The sequence below is a fragment of the Symphodus melops genome, assembly GCF_947650265.1.
Source record: "Symphodus melops genome assembly, chromosome: 1".
Lineage (NCBI taxonomy): Eukaryota > Metazoa > Chordata > Actinopteri > Labriformes > Labridae > Symphodus > Symphodus melops.
Genome location: NC_136691.1, coordinates 49,638,783 through 49,658,345, shown reverse-complemented (window position 1 = coordinate 49,658,345; position 19,563 = coordinate 49,638,783). Strand labels below are relative to the sequence as shown.

General features: G+C 39.7%; 1 protein-coding gene across 1 annotated transcript; it reads right to left on the bottom strand.

Moving 5' to 3' along the window:
• Nucleotides 1–2,671: 2,671 nt before the first annotated feature.
• mapkapk5 (MAPK activated protein kinase 5) lies at nucleotides 2,672–18,480 on the bottom strand. Its single transcript, XM_079368326.1, has 14 exons — nucleotides 17,495–18,480; nucleotides 16,022–16,095; nucleotides 11,727–11,802; nucleotides 11,176–11,273; nucleotides 9,754–9,862; nucleotides 9,388–9,477; nucleotides 8,954–9,049; nucleotides 8,784–8,864; nucleotides 8,175–8,362; nucleotides 7,428–7,548; nucleotides 6,764–6,894; nucleotides 5,800–5,915; nucleotides 5,331–5,435; nucleotides 2,672–4,733 (listed from the first exon to the last, which is right to left on the bottom strand). The coding sequence occupies exons 1-14, from the start codon at nucleotides 17,528–17,530 to the stop codon at nucleotides 4,639–4,641; spliced, it is 1,416 nt and encodes a 471-aa protein (XP_079224452.1). The 5' UTR covers nucleotides 17,531–18,480; the 3' UTR covers nucleotides 2,672–4,638.
• Between the last annotated feature and the right edge of the window lie 1,083 nt (nucleotides 18,481–19,563).

Here is a 19,563-nt window from a genome sequence, read left to right as displayed (position 1 = left end):
TTCTGTCACTTTTTAAAGTTAAGAAATTAGACATAGGACATGCTATTTATTTGTTTGTGTGCACATAAACTTCATACCACGCCTGCATACTGTAAGTCTGAAGTCCCTTTTGGGCCAACTCAGATGGAAAGTCTGCACACACCCCTGGAAATAAGCCATGTAAAGGATTATAGCTAATGAGTTAAAGCTTCTCACAGAAAGGCAAATTCCTCATTTGTGTAAGTGTGTAAACAAATGTGACAACACTTAACATGTAAGGAAACACGATTAATAGCTGAACATTGATATGAGCAGGAAAGTAGAAAAGATAATATAAGCTCAAAAAAGTCAAATAATTCCTTTATTACAAAGTCAGCATGTTGATGACATTCTGGAGAAGACAGAAAGGGAAAAAATATGTGTAGAGATAGAAATACAGCGAGTTACATGCTACATAACTGCCATACCAGGCGGGGACTGTAAAATAAAACGTACACATATTTAAGTTTTTGATGCCAGACCAAGTGATGGAAAAAATCGTTGAAACTCAAAGAACAAGAAACACATACAGCATGGGTTAGAATGGAGGCAAATGGTGTTTGTCAATAGTACAAGTGCTAAATTAAACCTGTCTGCTTTTCAGGTCATTTTTAATAGGTAGACAGAATGTGAACATCAGTCTGAAGGACAATCTGCAGCAACTAATACTCCACAGCAGTAATAGTATTGTCATAAGCAGCTGTCCTGTGGGAGTTTTAACACTGGGCCAGATTGAGCGATGAAACAGCAGGTAAACTCGAGCTAAGCACGACTGTTTGTTTCCTTTCAGGAATTTCATTGTTAGGAATAACAATATCAAGAAACATGCCGATATTACACAGCTCAAAGTCCAAATAAAAACCACACCACCCTTCAACAGTAATGCAGAAACCAGGTAGAAAAGGCTATAAATTCTATTATTTGTAGGTAAAGGAAGCATCTCTGATTTAGGCCTCCAAAAAATACAAATAAGGTTAAGTGTACAAATCCACCCTCACACTAATTAGTTATAAACTCTCTTCCTGTCACACATCCATTAAAAATATGGTTAAACAAAACAATGCTAAATGTTTCCACATTTTGAAAGAATTTTGTTATTGTGCCCTGAAAAGAATGATCCAAACGGCAATAAACCACACAACAAACCTGACTTCTGTGCATTTCAGTTTGTTGTTTACGCTTGTACAGCACTTTGGTCAACCAAGGTTGTTTTAAATGTGCTATAGAAGTAAAGATTGTTTGATTGATACTGGAAATCGATGAATATTAGTGTTGGATGGTACCATCTCCAAGAAAAATCATTCATACCCTAAAAGAAAATACAATGAAAAACAACCTGCACAAGTGAATGAACACATGTACATGTTCAGAAAATAAAATCATAACGCAGTAAAGACATGTAGGCCTACTGGATTTCTGAGCAGGTTTTGATTCTCTATTAAAAAAAACCCTTCTAATAAGATTTCAAGAGAAGTATGCATTAAGCGGCGTCATTGCAGGAGCCCAGATCTGTGGCTTTGCTTATACCCACAGGTGCTCATCTGGATCTTCTTGTTATAGTCTACGATCTTGATAGGTAACACTACTCCACGGATCAGTGGGAAAAGACATCCTGCTGTTACACCCAGAAAGCTTGTTCAAAAATTCACCTCCCTTAAAGAGACAACGTTTGAACTCGTCAATTTTTAAAAAGCGGTTATACAAAAAGACAGAAATTGATAGAGTACAAAGTTCGAGATATGTTGGTGGACACATTTTGTTTGCTGTTGGAAAGTTATGCTGGCTTGCCTTCTACGCTCTTTATGCTGAGCTACTTAGCCGCTAGCTTTCACCTTATATTAAAATGGAAAATACAAGTGATAAAGCTTTATTACATGTAAATCTAGGCAAGTTAATATACGGTTTCTTTAATTTGTCAGCAGTATTTTTTTCCTTAAGTATGAAAAAGACCAAACCAATGACAAATGTGAAATAAAAGCCTTCATTCTTACATTAAACCATCACATCCCATAATAAACTTCTTGAAAAAAATATGTAATAATAATTAATAGACTGCCCCATTAAAAAGGTACAATAACGCATAGATTTAAGCCACGTAATTTCACAAAAATGATGTGGCTAGTATTTTCAAACTGCATGACTGACAACCCAAAAGGCCCTCTCTGAATTATATTAACGATTGTTTGAAGTTCGGATATCCAACCAAATCAGAATAGAAAAAACAGAAATGTGGACAACTAAAGAAGACTTGTACATTGTGAGAAAAAGACTAAATTTCAGCCCTGTTTTTAAGTTTGTGAAAATGCTAAAATAATATGCTTTTAAAATGTTTATTTAGAAGAAGAATGGTCTCGATTGTTACAGGAACACTTAATGCGTGAGTGCATCTAATTTGGGATTTCGTTTTTTTTTTTTTGTTCCAAACGACAGCAACAGACTGTTAAACTAATTTAGGCTGTTTATACTTTCCTTATAGTCAGAGAGAAATGATAAATGCGGAATTGTTATTAAGACCTCTTTTTTTATCCTAAATCTAAAAAAAGAAAAACAGATGAACAAAAAACTAAGAAATGATCAGGCACTGAAAAAGAAAAGTTGCCCTTTCAGTCATGAAGCATGATTCATTGATCCCTTCTTTTACCCTTTTTTGAAGAAAAAAATAAATAAATGATATGCTATAGTTTCACTCTGGATGATAAATGATGTGTTAGTAAGAAACAAAGGATGAGAATGAGCAGGAGAATGTCTGGTACTTTGACCACTTCAAATAAAGAAGGAAAGAAGACGGTAATACTGATGGATTGAAAACATTGAATGCCCGTGCATGGACTTTCTCGCTCAAATTATTAAGCCCTTGTAATACTACAGAAACAGGTACAAGCGGACCATGTTCTAAGTTCCAGTAGAAACTATAATTAGTCACAACTGAAGACCGTCATCAGTCATCATTTTGAAGATGGGTTTAAGCTTGTGAAGCACTTTCCTCGTCTTCAGACATATAAAGCACATTTTATACCACAGGTGACACCTACCCATTCGCCCCACATTCACACACTGATGTCAGAGGCTGCTATGTAAAGTGTCCATCAGTATTTATTGATCCCATTCATACACATTTACACAATGCTGATGCAGCAGGAGCAATTTGGGGGTCATTTACTTATCTATATAGTGTCGAATCACCACCAATGAAAGCCCTTGCATTTGCAGTATTATAAACTGGAATAGGTGGCCATATTTCCAGAACAGATGTCAAGCCGTGCACAGTCAGTGATTTGGCCAGCCAGAGAAGGAGAGTGGAGCCAACACTAAAGACTTGCTCTCTAACACAGTTGCATGTGAAGTGGCGTACGCATGTGTCCTGCCTTTGCTTGAGTTGCACGTTCATGTTTACAAATAAACCAATAAGGAAATATTGGTGAGTACAGATGAGGAAACTGTGCAAATCAAAAGAGAAAAAGAAAACAAAAACAAAATAGTGTTTCCTCTCTTCACTGTGGGTGCAGCCAACAAGTAAAAAAAACACTTAAGTTATACATTTTACTTAAGACATTTTTTTTAGAATACCATCAGACACAAGAAGACGTATACAAACTACACCTTTTTAACGTTTGCCTTACCCTTATACTTTAAAAGATTCACTTCATTTAACCTGCCGATCCAAAACTTCACACACTGTCAAACAGCATCATCGTTTTGTGCAGATGACATACACTCACAGTTTGAACTTCAGATATTATTCTTGAAAATAAAACCACATTGGGCATTAAAAAAAAAAAAAAAAAAAAAAAAAGGAAAAACTGCAGAAAGAGTGAGACAATTAAAAGCTTAAAACCCTTTGTGTTCAGAATATTTGGGTTAAAAAGTCACTGATCGATGAGTAAAGAAAGAAACCCAGCCAGTGTTTGCGCCTCATCAGTCCCATTGATAAAGCCTGTTTACATAAGGAGTTCATGACAGAATGAATCTGCGGTTTAATTAGTCTATTTCATGACACTTTCTATTCTCCATTTCCACTCTGACTTGACCTTTACAAAACAAAAAGGTTGAGGGAACGTTACACAAAACAAAGATGATTTTCATTTAAACTCAGTTTGAGATTTAGAGTTTGTATGGAAGAACTAAATCACATTGCAGTCAGCTTCTCTTGACTTTAGAGCCCACTGCAAGGCTACAAGTAAGGTATAAAATAATGAAAGTCTTTGTTTCAATAAATACAACTCCTAGGATGTTTGAAAGAAAATAAAATAGAATAAAATGAATTTACTTGGATAAAAAACAACTTGATATCCAGGACAAGGAGCTAATAAATCCGCCTCCTGGAAAATAATCTGAACAACTAATGTCATCTTTTCTTTTCTCTCTTTTTTTTGGTTGCAAAAATGAAAATATATTTTTTTCTTCAATGTTCTTTGTAAGTGTCCAATAAAAAAATCTAGTAAGAGCAAGTCCTCTTTGAAATATTTCTACAGCTGTACAATAGGTCTTTGCAAGTGAGTTCATGAAAAAGAAACAAAAACACATCTGCGTATCTTTTCAAGTAAAAAAGCCTCTTTAAAGATGTGGGTTAAAAAGGGTCATAACAAACAATATAAAAAGAGGATAGAAAGACAGCGTTTGCTAATGTGATTCTTCCAGATTTGTCTTCTCTTCGATGGCCTGTTTCACTATTTCAGCCAACTTCAGGCGGTCGACTTTGTCGGAGAATGATCGTCCTGCAAAGAAAGAGCCGATGATTACATGCAGAAGATGAATTCAAAGCTCCTGTGAGGAGTTTTTTCAGATAGTTCTGAATCTGACTGAAATGAATATTGTTGTCTTTAGAGCCTACAAAAGAAAAAAAATAGTCATCAGCATAGATATCGACTATTTCCATACAGCTGTGTTAGCTGAAGAGGTGTCCGTTTACTTCTTTAGCACTGCCATGGGGCCCTTGAGCAAGGATCTGAAACAGTTCAGGAGCCCTCACAGTGGGCAGCCCCCTCACTCTGTGTGTGTGTGTGTGAAGCATGTTCAACTACAGATTGTCAAGTGGAATTTCCTCATGCAGGATTAATAAATAATATCTTAAATCTGACTCGTGGCTCCTTCCTCTCTCTCCCAAACTTCCTACTCTATCCAGGAAGTATAAAATAGTGACCGTAAGGACAGCATAAGATGTGTGTAATATTTATTATGACGTGTGCAGCTGCCCTCTTGGACACGTCGCCCCATTGAAAGAGATCTTGGTCTCAGTGGATTCATAACCGGGTTAAATATATTTCTTTAAAGACATAACAAGAGGCAGTTCATCCCAGTTAAACTGTACATACCGTCCCAGCTGAGCCCCTGCAGGCCGTCTCGCAGCAGTTTACAGTCTCTGTTGAACCTCCACGCTTCATACATCACCTCATTCAGCTTCTCGTCCTCGTTCTCACCTGGATCAACAAAAAATAATGTCAGAAACACTGAGGGATGGAAATTGCAGCTCGACAACTCACGAAGAGCTATGGTGGATTTAAACACTACTTTTAAATAAATTGCCTTTCAAATACAAGTCTTGCATATCTTTTCAGGACTATGGGAAAGGTTTTATTATTGTAATTTGTTTTTGTTGAAAGCACTTAGTGTGTATGGGAAAAAAAAACATCTTGAAAATAAGCAGAGAGGGCCGAAGAACAGATGTACTGTAGACACAAAACACTGTAGAATCAAAGTAAACTTGTCTCCTGGTGCACATATCATATATAAAACACTAAACAGGGCCTCCGTTGTTTTAAGTCCCAAGGTGAATTCACTGACCAGCTTGTGGTAGAATACACTGTGCAATGACATCTCGTAATTTTTCCAGAGCCACATTGGAGTCTTCCCCGCCGTTCTCTGGGTCGTGAATGAAGAAACCATCACTGGGCTTGGGGCTGCAGTGAAACAAATTTGAGAACAAAATAAATGACAAGAAGCAGTGTAGCCAGGAAGGAAATAAAAAGAATAATAACTGGGGAAGTATTTGAATTGAACAGTTAGTTCCTGTTATAGAGTGACTCATTGAAAAATAAATAAATAAAACACCATCACCCCAACGAACTGCTGTTCCACACAAGTACAATAATCAGCTGTGTTATTGTCAGAGGACAAAAAATAAATAAACAGGGAAAATAAACAGAGCGCAGAGCAGGGAGTGGCACATCCTCTTCATCCTCCTTATCAGCACTGACAGAGTCAGGGATACATTACAAACAGCAACAAGATCAAAATATAGCATAGAGTTAACCTTGAAGTGAACAACTCCAGTATCCTGAGCTACATATGTTTGGGAAAGTTCAGTAAATAGTTAGATTCATCATGTTACATGACCACAGCCAGCCTGCCAGAGGATATATGTTGGAGCCTTTTTGTCTCTTTTAAAAACGTAACCTCATTCTTTGTACATCCTACCTGCTCTCTCTCTCCTCCCAACATTTCCTGCCTCTCTTCAGCTGTCCTGATTAATAATGGCAAAAAGGCCCACAAGGTGCATCCCTTTAACCATAGTACTGAAATGTCTCCAGCCTTCAGGAAATAAGGAAAAACCCCAGCTGTGTGTATTGGAAGAATTGTATGCATCATTTACTGTATCTGTATTTATGTTGCATGAAAAACCTAAACTTCTGTTTCTAACGTTTCTTGAATTTCCCTCGGGATCAATAAAGTATCTATCTATCTATCTATCTATAATCACAAGAGGATAACATTTTGAATTAAAATCTAAAAGACAAATCGATCATACCCAAGTAGTTTCCTCTTCCTGAGGATTGGGTTGTTGACAGAGTTCAGCGGCTTCAGGCTCACGTTCAGATCCTGAATCCTCATGTTGGCTAGCTGCTCTGCGTGAGCCTGCTGGATACCTGCAACTACCGCCTGGAAGGGGAGAGAACAGACTGTGAAAAATGGAAAAAGAATGTTGACCTATGCTATTCACACTGTTTTAGTTTAGCTCACCAACAGGAGGTCTAAATTAACCCCTTTTACACAACCACAGGCAGAAATGCCAAATTCAATAAAGCCTTTTCCATATGCATAAAACTGAAATGTCCCAGATTTCTGAGTGAGCCGCATGGCAGGACTGCCTCCTGAGATCTGGGGAGTGCATGTTTGGAAACAGCTTTTGTAATTCATTGAAATGTGATTATCAGGGATGCAGCAGAACAGGACGTGTGCACTTTGGTTTGATATGCAGCGAGACAATTCAAAGACAAAAGACAAGATGCTAGCAGTTAACCCATAGCCAACCAAGACATCTTTGAATTTGGGAAGCAAGGAGGTGTAGATGCTCCTTCCCTCTAATCATAGGAGAAGTAGTTAAAGCCGATTCTATCACTTAACACCAATGACCTGATGAGCAGGTTTCTCCATAGCAGTTCTGCAGGATGCACATTTAACCTTCCACTCACCTTGTCCATCATCATTTGGGCAGAGGGCAGCACGTTGTCAAGGGCTTCAGTGCAGTTGAGCCAAGGGTGAGCCAAGACTCCTTCAATAGTCAGTCTTTCCTCTGGTTTGACTTTCAGCAGCCTGCTCGGAGCAGAGGAGAGGAGAAATGGGGGAAGAGTTCAAGTTATTGAAAAAAGAACGAATCAGGCGCAGGTAGCGCAGTGGAAGCGCACGCGTCCCCATGTATGGAGGCTACAGTCCTCAAAGCAGGCGGCCCGGGTTCAACTCCAGCCTGTGGCCTCTTTCCCGCATGTCGATCCCCTCTCTGTCTCCCTGATTTCCCACCCTATCCACTGTCTGCCTAATGAAGGAAAAAGCCAAAAATAAATCTAAAAATAAATGAACGAATCAGGGCATGTACGCAGGGATGGTATGAAAAAAGAAAAGAAAAATTCTAACTAAAAAGTAAGGAAGTGGATAGGGAGACCAGACAAAGTGAGGGACAATGACAAACAAGAATGTTATTTTAGAAGCCGCAGTTTTTTGTGTTTTGGAAACCACAGCAGCACCAGCAGATGGTACAAAATGGATCCAAATACAAATCTCATGTGGGCTTCAACACAACGGACAAATTAGAACGAGCAAACATGATTTTACTCCTGCAAGAGTAAGAACTACATTATTAAGAAATGTCTGCTCACAGGTGGCCACTCCCAGTCCACATATGCTCACGGAGAGCAGGAGAAGGGAAAAAAACCAAGACATACTTGCGTACGATGTCCTTGGCCATCTCAGAGATCTGACTCCACTCATCTTCAGGGAAGTCAAAGCTGCCCGTCATAATCTTCTTCCTCATGTCTTTCGGGATAGTGCGACTGTGGTGTTTGGAGTAAAACGGAGGATAACCACACAGCATGACGTAGATTATCACGCCGAGAGACCACAAGTCACAGCTCTGCAGACGATAGAGAGGAAACATTCATAAGAAACCATGCTGAGTCTACATGTCATACTCACCACTGATTATATTTATTAGAAAGTAGTACAGTTTGGAAAACAACATTAAATCACATGTGAGAATCAATTGGAGCCACGATAATATGCCTAAATGCTTATGGTACGTTCCATTTACCACGAAACTCCCAGCTAATACCAAGCCATAACAACACACTATGTGACACGACAACATGTCCACACATAGATTGCAAGATACACGTAGCAACAATGTTGGATTTTAAATTGGGGTAATTAAGATATTCTAAGTCACATTTCTGACTCCAGGCGGGATGATCCTGGTGACATAAAGGACGAGGGAACTTTCTGACTTCAGAGATAAAAATGGAACGTGCCGTTAATCCAACACCTCTGAGTCTCACCTTGTTATAGGTATAAGGAGTGGGTGAGGTAGGTATAATTCCAGACTTTTCTTTCTGGTGTCTTCTTTGAGCCTCAAGTACCTGAACAGAAATAACAGCAGGAGGGGAATAATCAGCTTCAGCTCTATTTTTTTGTTGTTGCAACATTTCAGTCTGGTGCTCCTTTTTACCTGAGGTGCTACGTAGTAGGGAGTGAACTGAGGGGTCATCAAGTCTCCTTGATCAATTTTGGCAAAGCCAAAGTCACACAACTTCACAGGTGCATCCTGTGCAACAGAAAAAATGAATATACATGTGACATTTGACGGGAAAAAAACAAAACAAAACAAAAAACAAGTTTCAAACGGACAATAGTCAGGCTAGATGCCGCTAGCCTTTTTAAGTTCATCCCACAAATACCGCTATGCATCCTTTTGTTCAAATTGAATGAGTCTTCAATTCCTCTACATGTTTAGGTCTACCTGCTACAAAGTTCATTTTCCTGTCCAGTATGAACTAAAGATGTACGTTGTTTCCTCTTATTAGGGAAAAACCTCTGCAGCGGCATCAGGAGTGTTGCACCTTTGTTGAACTGTAGTATTAAAATGCAACTTAAGCAACTTACCAGAGAGTTATCCTTAAAGAGCAGGTTCTCTGGCTTCAGGTCACGATGTGCAATATTTAGAGAGTGACAATGTTCCAAGGCTTGACTGATCTACATTGGAGAGAGACATCAACGTGTGCGTGTTTAAAACACGTGAGCAGAGCTTGTTTGTGTTGCTTCTTTTCACCATGTTTCTCATTGGTCAGTCGCCTGATATGCAACTCTATTGAAGCGAATACAAATAACATCACAAGCTGTTGCAAAACATAAAAAAAAAAAAGAAAAAGTTTTCCACTCAAAGACAAAAAGTCAACTGGAGACGCAGGTAAAAATAAAAATGGAGAGGTCTCCCGGTGTGCTGACACGTGACTGTGCGTTTTCACTTACCTGTTTAGTGACCTGGCTGGCCATCTTTTCAGTAAAGTGCCTGTGCTGACTGATTCTGTGGAACAGCTCACCACCCTCCATCATCTCCATTACGATAAGGAGTCTCGCTCTGTAACAAAACAGAACAGAAGGTGTCGCGGGTCAGAGGAAGTGAATTGATGTACAGTTGGAAGTTTTATGTCCACGCCCAGTCAATTTGCTATATAACATCCATCGGTGTTTCCTACGGGAAGACAGTGTAACTGAGGCCAAGGTTATATTTGTATATTTAACATTTATAAAAACAGAATCCTCCGGGGTTGAAAAATGAGCTGATGCAGAAGAAAAACTAGAGTTACTCAAGTGTCGAGCTGACAGTCGCTGCAAAGGCCAGAGTATTTAACAGCACAAATAATCAAGTTAAATTCAAATAACAGTTTCAGTCTCTAGAGCTCATTTCTTAATCCCTCTGTATCAGGGAATCCTTTTTATGTAACGCAACGGTTTGGATTTAATTAAGCAGAAAAGTTCACATAATAAAAGGCGTTAATAAATGGGTGTGGCTGAGTAGACTGACAGGAAGGAAAAAGACCCGCCTCTTAGCCTGACAAGATTCAACAAATGTTAGCTGGAGTCAACGTCTCCAAAGTGGTGACCGGCGCCATCGATGGGCTTGATGAAACATCTACAGAAACCAATGGGTGATGTTGATACCACCATGTTTTATACAAACTGGTACAATAAAAAAGAAGAAGAAGAAAACAGCAAAGATGGAGTTTATTACAGCAGCAGCAGTCTCAGCTCAATCATCCACTGAAGAGACAAAGGACAAGAGTCGTCTGCATTTGTCTTCATAGCAGGTTATCTGTTTTCACTGCAGCAGAATGGGCACGTGGGTCAAGTGTGAAGGAAGGGAAGTTCTCTACTTATTGACTGTAGTGTTGTCATTTATATCCTCCATATATCTCTAATGTATCGTGTCGACCAGATTATACTTGATTACTTGAGGTATCCGTGATTTTGACTTCTGAACATTAAAATCAATCGAGTTAATCCTCGAATTTAAATTCTGTTTCATTTGAAAGTTTGTCTCAGTGAAGCTGCTCTCTGACATGTTGGTTTAAATAATTACCATCATCACATACGTTTGGACTTCCTCTGCCATCAGTAGTCAGAAGACTAGAAAAGCAATATTGAGTCCATTTACCATGTTCTTGGACAATTTCATATCTGGAAGATGAATCCTTAATTTATTTCTAAAAGACCAGAGTCACTTCTCACTGTCAAATATTGATCAGTTTATTCTTGAATCTAGTCGTTGTCACACTTTCTGACATTCATGTAAGGAACTGGAACATCTCATTCACAGACTGAATCTGTACAGCTAACAATCGTTGGAGCCAGATCATAGCAAGACATTAACACACATGCAGAGCTCTTTACCTCGGACTGGACTCGTGCGGGAACTGGACACTATTGGCGTAAACCTCAAGGATCTGCACGATGTTCGGATGGTTGGCACACATCATATGGAGACGCACCTGAAGAAGACAAAACGAAATTCAGTCGTTAGCATTGCACATAGCACAATATGGAAGTGGACATACAGCTATATACATATATAGTTGAGTTTAATATCATATTTGGCTAAGTGGTAATTATTTCTGTGTCTTTGCTGTACGGAAGCTGTGAAGCTTTCACTGACAGAGTCTGTGCTGCCCGCATGTCTCCACTGCTGAATAAACTGCTTGATCCAAACAGACGGCTGCTAATGACATGGAGAGGCTGCGAGCCACTCGGCTCACTGCAGGAGGAAAATGTTAGTGAAAACAAAGCCCGTACAAACAGACAGCAGAAGCCCAGAAGACAGATTGATGAGGAAAGAATACCAGATTGAAATGAGATTAACAACAGGACGACAGACAGAACAAAGTGTATTGATACAACAAACAACAGGAAGCAACCATGACGTCTTCCAGTGTTTCTCCTCTCACCTCATTTCTTGCTTTGGGCCGATCGATGAGGATCTTCAGGGCCAGGCGTTCCTGAGATGACTTCTTCACACAAACTCTGAATAGGAAGAAAACACGAGTCAATAATCATTCCAGCTGACATTAGGGGTCGACCGATATCCAGTTTTCAGGACTGATACCGATACTGATTATCAGTAGATCATGAGAACAATAACAGATGAAAAATGAAAATCTTTCAGTTTAAATCAAGAATTTGAATTATCACAAAGTCCAACCCAAGACTTTGTTAAAATGCTCAACCAAAGACTCTGCTCCTGCTCCAGGCAGCTCTCGGCTCCGTGCAAGTCAGTGGCACCCAAAGGGACGTGCAGAGAGTTTTAAAGGGACAGGGGCCCAAATTCAATAAAATGTCATTTCCTGTGTTGCAAATACATGGGCCAGATGTGGCCATCAAACGGTGAGGGGGGAGGTGGGGTCTAACTATAAGTGGGTCTGTTTTGTTCTTATGGAACGACTGAGTCCAGTTTGTTTGTAAAATTGTCTTTTGAGTTTGTCGTGTGCTGTTCAGTTCAATCTGTCCTCTAATTCTACATTTGACCGATCGGATATACTAAACCCTTCCTTGATACTTTATGCACGGTGGCCATCTTATTTACTGTACATACATCATTGAATCCCTAAAAATCTGCGATGTATCCCTCATATATGCTGTTATTTAAAAGGTTCAATGCATCTGCTTTACCATGACTTTATTGTAATAGACCTTTTTTAAAATGTTTCCAACAATCACACATTTTCAGAATATCTTTTTTTTTTTTTCACCAGCTGATCCCTCTCTCCTTCTGTTCATTATGTGCAGCTCTCTGTGTACGTGTATGTCTGAAAGGAGCTCATTAAAGCACGTCATGTCATTTAACAACAGTCCCTACCATCACACAGACAAACGTCAGCTTATAACTAGAAGTTCCTTCAGGGTCTCACTCCTCACACGTGTTGCTGGTTTGGAAACATCAGAGGAGGTGGAGTTGTGTTTTTCATCAGGGTCATTTTAGGACGTCATTCAGGAGATATTGTACATAGTGGACCTTTAATAAAATAACGTGCAATTCCTTTTTTTGTACAATACTGATCTTTGCAACATGTTTCTCCTGAATCCTAAAAGCATGTTTTTCACCCCTACACCGATTTATCTGGTGAAAGCTGATCGCTCGCTTCAGCGTCATTTCACAGCCTCACGCTGTCCCATAGGTGAAAGAGCGAGCATGCTGGGTGATAAAACATCTTCACAGAATTTGTATAATTGATACTGGCCGACAGTATCAGGTAAATGTGGCAGGAACTCGCTCCAGCTCTTCATGGAAACCACATGATGCCTACACAGAGGAGGGGGGAGGCTTCCAATGGAGCTGTCTCCACACCGAATACATGCATCACAAAAAAAAAAAAAACAGAGACAGCACCAGTATTTTGTCAATATCACAGTTTGTTTTGGGAAAACCTAATCCTGGGTGGCAGCTTTTGGTTTCACACTTTGTCGTATTTCAAATCTCCATATTCAAGAGGGAAAGAATTAAACTAAGATCTCCTCATTTTGGTTTTTCTTTGGACTACGTTTTAGAGTCTCAGAAGAAAACAGATGAACTCTTGTTCAACATGAAATCTGTTGTCCTCCTCTGAGCAGCAAGGCATAAAAATACTCACTTTAAAAAGCAACCTCTGGCCTTAAACTCAGATTACACTATTAAAGCATTACTGAGAGAAACACTCCACCTCGGCCAAAGTTCACTTCACTGGAAAGCAATGCCTGCCTTATGAATCACAGAGTGCAGCGGAGGGGGCGCTGGTACATGACTATGTCTCCAGAAACAGGCGAGGGGGAGAATCAGTGAAAGATCTGAATAAGGAAAAAGTCTCCAAACTGAATCACTGTTTAAAACAATGACGTCTCCCAGGGTTAGTAATAGCTTGCCCAGGAATACAAAGAGTACAGCATGAATCATGAGTTCATCATCATCAGTTATCAGGACTCGTGTGTTTTGATGAAGGGTTGATGAGTCAGTTCCTCATTATGGCTGTCACTCGAGGCCAAACGACACACATTAAGAAATAACAGGTTGTTCTCTGCTGAAGCAGACCGCGATAGCTTCCAGCCTCTGAGCCAACCATTAATCTATTACAGCCTGCATCTGAGAAGGAGCACCTCAGTTTGAAAGGCACAGAGGAAACACGTGTGTAGCATAATAAGGATAAACTTCATGGATCCCCCAATGGAGGAAATGTCGTTATTATCAGTAATCAGACAGAAGAAGCTGTTTGGTGACCTAATATTGAGTCTATGTGAAGTGATGTAAACTGAGGCAGCAATCATTCATCAGGCCCATGTGTCCACCAGCGCTTTTTACTTAACGCCAGTGTCATATTTCAATTGTTTTCAATGAGGAGAGAGCAGTCGCCTCGAGAAAGCACAGTGTCCACCGTCTTGTTTTTCCGAGCGCTCTGCCCTTTTTTGTGCGGCTGCTGAGAGCACTTCGAGTTGAAAATCGTTCAACGCGTCACGGCGCATGTTTTCAAACAAAAGATTTTGTGTCTCCTGCAGATCGTGTCTTATACCCACATCCTCTTTGCTCCGTGTCTGCTGGGGTGAAGACAATCTCTAATAAATTTTTTTTGAAAAGCTGTAAAAAGTAACAGAGCATGCATTGAGGCTATAGTCCTCACATGGGCGGTCCGGGTTCACGTCCGGCCAGTGGCTCCCCCCATATATCCATCCCCACTCTCTCTCCCTGGTTTCCTGCCTCCTCTATAATAAAGGCTAAAATGTATAAATCTTAAAATAAAAAAAAAAAGCAACGGAGCAGTCTGGGTCACACAGAGGTCGTTGTTATAGAGACGGGACGGGACAAACACGTGAATGTGCACAGCCGGCACTTTTCTGCCCCGAAAAAAACTGATAAGAATCAGGGGCAGATCCTGAAAATTAAACTTCAAATTCAAAACAGTTGACTTTTTCAGCCAAACGAGAAAAAAAAACTGCTCTTTGAAATGAGCAGTTTGGAATATAAGCTTACAAGCATTCAATTGATGAAACACCACTGAGACACATCAACGACTGACATCATCCAAGGCATGAAACGTAATCTCTGTATCACTATTACAGTAACACGGAAGAGAACTAGAGAGAAATGTAGTCATCATGACTAGTGTTCATATTAAAGATACTCAAACAGCTCACAAGAACTAAAGGTTTTGGTTCAGGTTGTTGAGAAATGACTATCATTCCGTTTTTAATATAATGCAACAGTCCCATAAACAATCCTCAGCCTGTCTTCTTCCACAAATAGAAGAAAAAAAGATCAACAGTCAAACAGTCATTGGTGTTTGTTCAGAGTATTTCAGCAACATGTGCTTTCCTGTGATAAAAAAAACAAAAAAACCTGCCTGTGTGTTTGGGAGAGAGGATTAGAGGGAAGAATGTAGAAAGCCGCTGAGTTTCATCATTGATCCCTTGTGCATCTCTTAAAAATCCACAATTCAATCACTCCTCCTCGATGCATTCGGTTCACTCTGTAGCTTGTGAACAAAAAGTGTTAAACATGTTTTTTTAAGGCAGGATTCACATAACAACATGTTTCAAATAGGCTGAGACAGTTCATATAAAAGGGTGTGGGGGGGGGGGGGGGCCTGAGTGGCGTCGACCGTCTGTCAAAGCAGGGGACTCCGGAAACCAGCAGCAGCAAACATGCTGGAAATCCTGTCTCAGCCTTACCTTCAACTTGACGACACGTTGAGAGCCGGAGATGAGGCGGGGTTTAAGTCCATCTATATGAAGCTTTAAGTTGTGACGGTGTAACAGACTACCAGTTGGTCTGCATCTGGCCCTTTAATCTTCTAAATATGTATTATTATGCTCAGGTTAAAGTCAACATGCTGATGAAGTCATGCCACTGGAAAAAAAGCACCAGAGTCAGCAGCATGTAGGAAGGGTTTTTTTGGCAGCCGTTCATAGTCATGCACTGCATGGGCTGGGCAATAAATCAATATTTATCCATCTCTTAAATCCTTTCATGGGATTTTGGAATATTCTGAGTCACGATAAACTATTTTCAGAACTAAGAAAAAAACAAAATCCCCAAGCGAGGCTGGGTCTTCTTTCACAAGTATACAGAAGCCAACACATCAGATTTCTCCCTGTACGACTTCTGCAATAGTATGAAAGACCTCTCTTTGGACACACGAGTTAATCAAACAGAGGACTGAGCACGAAAGGACAAAATGTCCTGATTCTTTTATAAAACACTAACAACTCTCGCACTGACCTGACAGGTCCACTGATGCCAGCCCCCAACTTCTGTGTCCAGTTTATGTTGTACTCATCGAGGATGGATGTCTCCTGTCAGGAAGGGAAACACACGTGACAATTTATCCGATGCTGGAAAACAAAAGAAAAAAAAACCCAAAGGACCAAATTTTGCACACAAAATGATGAGGATTATGGATTATTACATTTATCAGCATTGTTTCTGTCGTGTAGTGAAAGTGACAGCCCACTGCATGACCTCAAAACAAACTTCTTACAAAGTAGAGTAAAGTAAAGTATTACTGACACTGTAGTAAAGTGAGTGAGGGTGCCATGCTTTTGTCCCATGGTATTAGCACTGGATTGTGTAACAGACATTTTTATCCACTATCACCTGTCTGGTTCCAAAACAGTGCTAATCCTGAACACAGACACAGTTTGGCTGTGATTTTAAAGAATCATCGTTCATCTATAAAAGGACTATAACATAGCTTTGTGCTGTTTTAAAGTACATACTGTTTAATATCCAATCATCCTCTCATACATTAGGATCAGTATAATAATCTCAGTCCTCGTCCCTGTTTCCTTAGAATATATTGATCTTGGAGTAACAAAATGTCATGGCCAATAGGTGCAGTCCTGGCCAATCTAATCTGCCTTGTTCAAGCACAAAAAGGATGATGATAATAGGGATTTGGGACGATTACGAAACAAAGGACAAGGGGCTTGTATTCATTTACCACCTGAATCAACATATCTTCAAAGGCACCGGATAACAAATATGTAATGTCCAAAGCTGCTTATTTTTGCTCTTTTCATTTTATTTCCTGTCCACCTTTGAGCAACGTTACATGTAAAAGGCATCATTTGTAAAATAATATAAAGGCAACAATGTGCACGATGCATGCATGAAAAGCAATTTATTTAATACGCAGCAGAATGCTACTGTCAATATCTAGATAGCTGTTTGATCAGATCCTCTAAATGCACCTCCTCTGGAGCGATAGTTATTCAGCGCGGCAGTCTGACGATGTCTTCCGAGTGGGTCTCATACCAGACAGAAAGAGTAGAGGCTCAATCACTAGACCACCGGTTGATCTTTGGGATAACCTCCTGAAATGGGTGAAAAAGGTTGTGTGTCCCAGTTCTTTACGACACCCCCCCCCCTCCAAGTAAATCCAGCATTACACATTCTGACCCAGCTGTGAAAGAGACGGGGGCCAGCAGGGCCACTTCGGATCACATTTTACTGCTGACATAAATGCCGGAGCAGTGACACATAGAAGAGATCAGGCCAGGAGCAAATCCCAGAACCAGACTGCAAATTCTAGTGAAATATCCCCGCAAAAAGCTCGTGTTTACAGGAGAAGCCATGTGATAAATCGAGATCAGAGTCCAGAAGGTTTCGACCTCATTTGATTATCAGACCTGTTAAGATTAAACCCAAAAAAAACACTTCAAGGAGGTTAGCTTCCTCATTATTAAGACGTACCTTGATAAACTTGTCTGCGTTGTTGTCCTCTGACATACTGCTGTCTGTCTGTCTCTGCTGACCGTGGAAACAAGGTGTCTGTCTCTTAACTTCACTAACGTGTGTCAAACCTGGGCTTGGAGGGGCCGAGGCTTGTTGTATTACTACAGTTGACAGAACAAGGCCATTAGGATGAAATGATATCCGTCCAGCGATCAGCCACAGTCGGATTTGGGTTTAATTTGGGACCTGGAGCCCTCCAGCAGGTCAGATCCAGCCACCTCGGTTCCCAACCTCGGGGTCCGACTCGCTCTTCAAGTCGCCTTAAATCCACTGTAGCGACCATGTAGAGTTTCAAACTCCGATCAAAGTGAAAAGAAATGACAAAGACAGTACTTGTGCACCTCTTCCAAAAGAGAGCCAGCTGCTATAGAGTAAGCTAAGTTGCTAAGCTAATGCCACTCCATCCCACGGTGAGGACAGTTGATCAAACAACCTAGTGTAGTAAAGCAAAAAAAACAAAAACAAAAACACGACAATATCTGAAGATCACCGATAAATCCTTCTTCTTCTTCATGGGCCGCCGGGGATGATGATGATCAGAAACAGCGAGCACACCGTGTTCCCTGAAGAGGAGCAGCCGACTGTGGCGTCGAGTCGAGCCGCTAACAAGACAGCTCTGTGGGCGAGTTTATGTCCTCCTGTACTCAAAGGCTGTAGGCTTTTAACAGTCTTCAGAGGAGGGGGGGAGTATAAAAGAAACGAACAACAACGGGTTAAATAAAAATGTTTGCAGTGGTGACCAGGGAGATACACGCATATCTGGACTGTTTTGCTAAATCCCGTAGCATCTTGTCAGTGGACTACGCAATAGTAGTCCGTGCAGAACGCCTGTTGAAGGAAAAAATCCCCAATAACAATTGAACCAATATTTGATGTATATTTTGAGTGTCAGTAAAAATGCATGTTGGATGAACACTCGGCTTGTTATGGTGAGTACATTTTCTGTTTCAACTGAAGGAAAATATGATGAATTATGTTTAGATTGGTTTTGAAGTAGCCAGCACGATAACTACACCGGCTGGGACGGGTCCTGATATGGTTCTTTTTTTTTTTTTTTAAAGCAGTCAAACTTTATGACCAATTTTCTTTCTGAACACAAAATTAAAAATAAATGCCCCATTGAAACTATAATTGAAACACAAGAAAATTATAGTGACATTTCTTTTTAATTTAACCAAAGATTTGGAGAGGTCTTCATACAAGTTAAAAGGTCTTACTCTCCATTAAGAAAACAGGAAATACAGAGAAAACCTTTATTTTATTTGTAGGATCTTAATCTTTACTACAGATCCCAATATTACATATTTTTCTGTTGACGAAATTGTAATAAAAAAACAATCAAGGTTGACCTACATTATTTAGAGTGAAACACATCGTTTAGAATCGTTCATATAAAAGATAAAATAAAAACGTTTGTAACTGCTACGTTTTAATAAAATGTGAAAAGAAAACAGATATTCTAATTTGATTAATTATGATAGGATATTTCCCTGTTTAGTGAATAACCATCTTTAATCTCTGATTCTGATCAAAAATGAATGGTAGTGCAATAATCAGGACCAACTGACTTCCTTCCAACCATACAGTTCTTAAATACAAAATCTGATCAAGGTGTTATTCTGTTTATCTTCAATGAATATAAACGGTGGATGACTGTGTGGTATTGAGAAACATACTGCATGATAGTTTCCTTGAGAAGAAATAAAGAATAATGTGCACAGAGAAGTTTGAAAAATGTCCCTCCTCCAAAAATGTTTCAGTCAGCTGGTCTGGAAAACAGTAACTATTCAATTACCTTAAAGTTATTGAAACGTCATTAAATTGTGTTATTTGAGCTATTTTAAGGATGTGTAAATAATGGAATTAAAGTAAAAAATCCATAATAAGGGAATGAATCCCGATTTGACATTGATATGTATTGTACAAGACACATAACAGGATAAAGTTGCTTGAATATTGTGTCTTTGAATTGTTATCTACAGGATTTAGACCTAGATGTTAATTGTTGTTGTTTTTTACCTAATGTG

Bases quoted from the DNA above. Each gene is read 5' to 3' on its own strand.
- mapkapk5 (XM_079368326.1), bottom strand. From the start codon at position 17,530: ATGTCAGAGGACAACAACGCAGACAAGTTTATCAAG. The intron at 9,050-9,387 runs GTAAGTTGCTTA...TCTGTTGCACAG, and splicing joins TCTTTAAGGATAACTCTCTG to GATGCACCTGTGAAGTTGTG. The intron at 8,865-8,953 runs GTAAAAAGGAGC...ATTTCTGTTCAG, and splicing joins CCTACTACGTAGCACCTCAG to GTACTTGAGGCTCAAAGAAG.